A 7,554-nucleotide genomic window follows, 5' to 3' on the forward strand; every position below is an offset into this window, starting at 1 on the left:
AGAAAAAGTGACCTAGATCAAGCAGCGGGTGGGTGGAGGACCGCTGTGGGGACCCCCTGCCACCTACTGACTTGCAGCTGAACCCACATTCCCAGTCACATCTGCCAGGCTGGGGGCTGGGGGAGCTGAGGAAGGCGGGGGAGGGCGAAGGGGACTGCAGGGCTGTCCCTTTCGGGCCAGCAAGCTCCAGGTATCACACCCCCTCACCCGCCCAGCCAGCCACCGGCACAGCCAGCAAGGAGACTAAGGTGAGGATGAGTAGGCAGGGGTGATGGGGAGAGGAGGTCAGCTGGGGAGCCTCGGGAACTGGCTCGCTGGTGGGTATTGGCGTAGAGCTGGCTGCCTGTGGGAGCGTGAGGGGGAGAGCGAGAGAGCAAGGGAGGGAGAGGGAGGCAGGCTGCGAGGAGAGAAGAGCAGAGGAGAGGAGAGGGAGAGGGGGAGCCGAGCTCAGCTCGCAGGAGGACAGGCTTCTCTTTTCCGTGCTCAGTTAATCTGGCTGTCAGTTGGTGTTAACGCTGCAGTTTAAGCGCTGGGATTCCGAGGGAAACAGACAAACCTCGCAGAAGGCAGGCAGGAAGCAAGCGAGGAAGGAAGGAACGGCAGGAGGAAAAGCACAGGCAGAAGAGAGAGAGGAATAAAGGGAAGGGGGGAAACACCAAATCTATGATTGGACCTGGGCTTCTTTTTCGCCAATGCAAAAAGGAATATGCAGCACATTTTTGCCTTCTTCTGCACCGGTTTCCTAGGCGCGGTAGTAGGTGCCAATTTCCCCAACAATATCCAGATCGGTGAGTGAGAGGGGCGGCCTGGGGAGGGACTTTCTGGGTCTGGCCAGTTTTTTGGCGGGGGGGAGGGGGTTCTGTGTCCCCTCCCCCCATCCCCACTACGGGCTGTCGTGCTTGGCTATCTATGCAAAGCTGTCCGGTGATGTGAAGACTTGGACCGCTGGCATGGGGAGGGGTCTTCTCTGGATGGGATGCGGGGCAGAGAAGGGAAGTGTGCACACACACACACACACACACACACACACACACACACACACAGGCAGACACAGGTCCTCACACACCACTCACACTCTAGGCATGAGCATGTGAAATGGAGGAACCACTGCTTTGGAGGAAAAAAAATCAGGCTGTAACAAGGAAAGGGGTGGTGGGTGTTTAAGGAGTTAACTCCATGGCTTGGTAGAAGGTGCCCGATTTCACCTGTTTATATAAATATGTGTGGTGTGTGTGATTATGGATTAAATATGCACCTATATATTTGAGAGAGGTGGTGATTTCTCACCTGGGGGAGGGGAAAGAGACCCTCTAAAAGAAAGAGTGAAGGATGCTGGGTTTATTGCAGCCACTAAAATAATGCTAAAAAGGCCCCCCACTCTGGGTGAAGGGGGCTGTCTCTTCTGCTCTGGACTCTTCTAGCTGCCTTCTGCCTGCTGTCTGCCATGCTGGGCTGGTGGTCCCCACTCCTCCAATTCTGGAACTTCCTAGCCTGCCTTTTTTTCTACTCCGTCAATCGCCCACTCCTCTTAGATTTCTCCATCCACAGATACGGTCTACCTTTTACACACACACAAACACAACATCCACATGTTCCTCTCCCCTCCTCTTAGCTTTCCCCATCACTGAGCTCCAGCCTCTCAACTTGGAGGCAGGTTTCAACATGCTGCATGCTTTTTTGTTCCCCATTTCCCCTTCCTGGTTATCACACTCCCCAAAGGACCCTCACCCTCCCTGTATTTATGGGGCAGCCGATAGCTATTGGTCCTCCTAATAATAACGGGTGAAAGCGAAACAAACAGAAGCAGTAACACCAATAACAACGTGTGTCCACAAGGGCTCGGGGATTCAGTATGACCAGCATCTCAGGGCTGTTTATGTCTTGGAATCCAGCAAGCTGCTTTGCTTGGAGGCATCTTGGTGGGTCTGGGTTCTGATTTCTCTCCCCTGACACGGACATTGCTCCACTAGGGAAAGTTCTCATTCCTAGGAGTTTGTGTCTCTTGTGTACGTGTGTTTGTGGGGGGATGTGGTGCAGGTGGTCTTTTGTTGGGCACATATGTACTGCAGTATCAGTCTCTTTTGGCCTCTCCAGTGTGCTGGCTCTGAGGGTGGCTAGAACAGCCATGGAGTAACTTGCTTTGTTTCCTGACACCTGTTAAGCTACATTCTGAAGTGTGTCTGTATATGTCTGTTAGTGCCTTAGACGCAAAACAAAACTTCCTGCCGCTGGGGACGCTTCTCCTGCAGCCCAGCCTATAGCCACCTACCTCCCCACCCCCACCAGCTCTCTTTCATTCATTGCACGGGAGGAGGAAGCCAGGGAAGTGTTTGGGGTGTGGTCATCTGGGGGGAGGGTAGAGCATCAGAATCAAGAAGAATTTTTTTGTTTTTGTCCTTTAAAATGGAGGCATATGACCATGTATAAATCACTTGCTCTTACGTGTGGCTCTTCTTTACGTTGGTGCTTATGTATTGCCCATACTTTGCTGATTGGAAGTACTCGTCTTAAGATATGAGGACTTGCTTCCTCCAAGTGTATTTGTGTATATTGCCGTGGATATATAAATGCACAGGGTGTTTTGTGTATACGTAGAGATGCTTGCTTATGTATCTCTGCAGATTTTGCCCCAACTTGCTTGTTCAACTGATTGAACCATTGTTTTTGTTTTCACATAAAAGGTTGAAACGTTAAATTGTAGAACACATGCTGAAAATATCACGGCCACCGGGTAGTACTTGATTCTACTTGTACTGCCTCTAACAAGAGCCTTACAATTCGTTTACTGGTTGTTAAAAACAAACACATACCTACTGTATAAGAAGTTAGAAGTGTATCACATTGGGATTGGGATTCCTAAGGAATCTGAGATACACTTCTATGTAAACATTCATTATAGTTCCGTCTCTGGAAACTGCTGACTTTACTTCACAGAAATGTATTTTAATTTATTTACGTGTCCACAGTAAATACAAAGGTAAGGTGTGTACTCTTGTTTCTTGGAACAGGAGCCCCACCAGGCCCCTTTGTTCTGCTTTTTACTAGAATAGAATGTTTGCATCCTCTGGATATCCTTAAGCCCCCAGAGCTTTGAAGCCCAAGGTTCTCCCAGGCAAATGCACACTATGGCAATCCCTTATGTAACAAGTCATTCCTGGGATCATAAGTGGTGAAAGAAGCAGCAAAACACTGTTTTGCAGAAAATCAGTTTTCAGAGGAACTGAATAAACCTTAGAGGATTGTCATACAGGTCTTGCTAGGTCAAAGACTACAAGGGTCAAAGTCAAAGCAAACGGTTATAGTGCTGGAGAAGCTCATAGGCTCCCAGAGCTAGAGTTTACTCTGTAACAGGTTTAGCACTACTTCCTGTAAGGCTCTGTGATGAGAAATGGGTCTGATACAGGAAAAATTAGGCACGGCTAGGGGTTTAAGTACATGCAAGAGCATAGGCTGCCTAAGAGGCTTGCATGAGAAAGGGGGAAGAAAAACTCCACAACGCTCCTGTTTTCTCTGACCTGAACTGAGTTGAGGGGTGAACAATTAAATATTTGGTCAGTGACAGATGTTAGAGTCCTTGTCACATAAAAGCTCATCTGTGGAAGTTGAAGCCTCAGGGTCCAGTTGATGAGTCTCTGTGAATTCTGATCCCCACTACTAAAGGCAGCACCTAGTGAGTATGGCCTGGGGAGAAGAAAAGGGCCCATCTGGGGTGGGCTGTTGAGGAATCAAACCGGTCTCTAGCCCAGATACCATGTTGCATTTTCTTTCCTCACAGGGGGATTATTTCCAAACCAGCAGTCACAGGAACATGCCGCTTTTAGATTTGCTTTGTCGCAACTCACAGAGCCCCCAAAGCTGCTCCCCCAGATTGATATTGTGAACATCAGTGACAGCTTTGAGATGACCTATAGATGTAAGTAATTGCTTCTATTTCTGAGATTTCTCTCTGCGATCGACCAATGAAGGGAGGGCCTGTACGGAGGTGGCGATGTTGCAAAAAATGACGAGGTGTCATCCGTATTCTTGAGAGAAAGCCGTCCAAGAAAAATTTCCAGGGCCTTTTGAGTGATTCCATCAGTTGGTATGTTAGATCCTGCAGTGTTTCATAGAATGGGTTTGCTTTTTCACTGCCAGATAACTTTCAATGCCAGCACGATGAGGACTGGTGTTGACTGCATCTCCCCTACCTCGCAGAGGTTTCCTGGTTCCATTGAGAGTTTCACACTTAGGAAACTTCTGAGAGGCATAGAATAAAAGGTTCCGGCTTGGAGAATGTGGTTTAAAGTGCTTACGCCTTTTCTGTGCACAGTTAAAAGGAGAAAACGTCACTATAGCTTGATAAGGAAGGATACCTGAGAAGGTGTCTATTTGGTTTCCCATTTTTAGAAATACCATAATTATTTTTAAAAAATTGATGCCTTGATTATTTCCAAAATACTTTGAAGTGACGGATGGCTTACACAGTTTTTAGGATGGCCTTTGAGCACAAAACAGAACAGAGGTGACCCCAAGAAGGAGAAAGGAGAGGCCAATTTCTGCCATCTGAACTGAATGCATTATAAAATGCGGGCAACAAACACCATTCTGAGTTTTTCTGACAACTAGGGCTGAAAAGGAAATCTGTGTGGTGGCATGATTGCCATTTTAAGACAGGTGAAAGCATAACATTTAATCAGTAGAGACATTTTCCCTCCAGGGATTAAGCTCAAGTAGGAATTGATGGCATGGAAGTGTGAGCTGAATGGGCAAAAACAACTCGAAAGTGGATTAAATTGGCACTGTAGGCTCTGGGTGCCACTGTGGCCTTGGTGGCTTCTGCTGAGCTGTGGATGGCAGAAGGCATGCACCATATTTCCTTCATTGCTTTCCCACATTCCCCTCCCGGTGAGCTCTCAATGATTTGAATTGAACACGCTCAAACTGAGAATTCAGCATTCTCCCTATCCCTAAGACCACTCATAAGATAATGTATATGCAAATTCCAAGAATTATAATTATTCCAATTACTCAGCCATAAAAAAGAATGAAATAATCCCATTTGCAACAAGATGGATGGACATAGAGCTTATCATACTAAGTGAAATAAATCAGAGAAAGACAAATATCATATGATATCACATATGTGGAATCTAAAACAATGATACAAATGATCTTATTTACAAAACAGAAACAGATTCACAGACACAGAAAACAAACTTATTGTTACCAAAGGGGAAAAGCAGGGAGGGGGATAAATTAGGAGTTTGGGATTAACAGATACACACTGCTATGTATAAAATGGATAAACAACAAGGACCTACTGTATAGCACAGGGAACTATGTTCAGTATCATGTAATAACCTACAATGGAAAAGAATTTGAAAAAGAATATATATGTATGTATATATGTGTGTGTGTGTGTGTGTGTGTGTGTATATATGACTGAATCACTTTGCTGTACACCTGAAACATTGTAAAGCAACTATACTTCAATAAAAAAAAGAATTATAATTATTTCAGATTCCATTTACTGAGGACTTACTGTGTGTCAAGAACTATGATAAGTATTTTATGGTAATTATAGTAACATTCATTACCGTTTATTGAACATCCACTGTGGCCCTGCAACGCACTAATTGCTTTTCATGTGTTAGTTTGTTTAATCCTCACAGGAGCCCTACAGTGCTGTATATTATCTTCCTTTTAGAGAAGAGGAAACTAAGGCTGCAACAGGTTATATAACTTGCCCAGGGTCACCCAAGAAGTAAATGGTGGTCTTGTGACCCCAAAGTACATGTTTCTGGGCACTGCAATAGATACATAGATCCCATGGTAACTTGATCAATTTCACTGAGATTACCCAAGAAATAAAAGGGAATTTCCAGAGTTTTATAAGGCAGTGGCCTGGTAAAGCACCTAGGCAGAAAACCTTATAATGCTTCAAATTGTAGCCATGATTTTGCACAGGAGTGACCCACTGAATAAATAAAACAGCAATTCTGCATTCTGGTAATGCTGAGGTTGAAAATCTTGTCAACTGTGTTACTCACTACCCATAAAAGTGAGCTGAAGGGCTTCCCTGGTGGCGCAGTGGTTGAGAGTCCGCCTGCCGATGCAGGGGACATGGGTTCGTGCCCCGGTCCGGGAGGGTCCCGCGTGCCGCGGAGCGGCTGGGCCCGTGAGCCACGGCCGCTGAGCCTGCGCGTCCGGAGCCTGTGCTCTGCAACGGGAGAGGCCACAGACGTGAGAGGCCCGCGTACCACAAAAGAAAAAAAAAAAGTGAGCTGAAGTTTAACTGTTGAATTGTAGTTCTGTGAAACCATCTCCCTGGAAAGCTAAAATAATATTGAGTCGGTATTTGGTTATTAGATAACCTCCCATTTCTTTCAATATGGCTTAAAGGAGAATTTTTCAAGGGAGGATTGAGGTGTGCACATCAATGTATCTAAAAACCACCAGAGATTATGCATAACCTATTGCATGCATGTGCATATTTTAACTTATTCCCTGGGTAGAGGCTCCATAGCTTTTGTCAACCTCTCAAAGGGATCCATTACTCTAGAAGGATTATTTGCTTAGGGAATCTAGAAGAATAAATGGCTGGCATGTGTATTCACTCATACTGCTGAGAACTGTCTACAGCAGAGCTTGGTGAAAAGAGATGTTAACTGCTATTCTAGGGTCAAGATGTTGACTGACAGGACAAAATAATAAAAGACAAAAATTGGAGGAAATGTTCTAAGGCAAAAGGTGGTGCTTCTGTACTGTTATCTTAACAACCTAAGACTTGATCTCTAATAGGGTTGTTGGCCGTTTATTGGGAGGATTGAAATGTGATACAGGCAATGTCATCTACTGTGGTTAATGAACCGGAAGTGAGTGGATATGGCTTCTTGAACTTGATTCCTGCCATATACCAGTGTATAGTTTTCTATGAATTTGGTCATTCTTTTTTTTTTTTTCTTTCCCCAAACTGTTCCTGTCTTTATTTTTTTTTAACATCTTTATTGGAGTATAATTGCTTTACAATGGTGTGTTAGTTTCTGCTTTATAACTGAGTGAATCAGCTATACATATACATATATCCCCATATATCTTCCCTCTTGCGTCTCCCTCCCTCCTACCCTCCCTATCCCACCCCTCTAGGTGGTCACAAAGCACCTAGCTGATCTCCCTGTGCTATGCGGCTGCTTCCCACTAGCTATCGGTTTTACATTTGGTAGTGTATGTATGTCCATGCCACTCTCTCACTTTGTCCCAGCTTACCCTTCCCCCTCCCCATGTCCTCAAGTCCATTCTCTAGTAGGTCTGCGTCTTTACTCCCATCCTACACCTAGGTTCTTCATGACAATTTTTTTCTTTTTTTTAGATTCCATATATACGCATTAACATACGGTATTTGTTTTTCTCTTTCTGACTTACTTCGCTCTGTATGACAGACTCTAGGTCCCTCCACCTCACTACAAATAACTCAATTTCATTTCTTTTCATGGCTGAGTAATATTCCATTGTATATATGTGCCACATCTTCTTTATCCATTCATCTGTCGATGGACACTTAGGTTGCTTCCATGT

General features: G+C 45.1%; 1 protein-coding gene across 3 annotated transcripts in view; it reads left to right on the plus strand.

The window, feature by feature from the left end:
* The first annotated feature begins 636 nt into the window (after window positions 1-636).
* GRIA1 (glutamate ionotropic receptor AMPA type subunit 1) overlaps window positions 637-7,554 on the plus strand; it is a 312,704-nt gene continuing 305,786 nt past the window's right edge. For 2 of the 3 annotated variants that reach the window (XM_007109573.1, XM_007109574.1), the window contains exons 1-2: window positions 707-788; window positions 3,776-3,913. In XM_007109573.1, coding sequence (XP_007109635.1) covers window positions 707-788; window positions 3,776-3,913 — 220 coding nt within the window. Of the gene's footprint in view, window positions 789-3,775; window positions 3,914-7,554 lie in introns of all 3 variants that reach the window. The other variant, XM_007109572.1, reaches the window with a different exon arrangement.

Source organism: Physeter macrocephalus, chromosome 8, assembly GCF_002837175.3.
Source record: "Physeter macrocephalus isolate SW-GA chromosome 8, ASM283717v5, whole genome shotgun sequence".
Lineage (NCBI taxonomy): Eukaryota > Metazoa > Chordata > Mammalia > Artiodactyla > Physeteridae > Physeter > Physeter macrocephalus.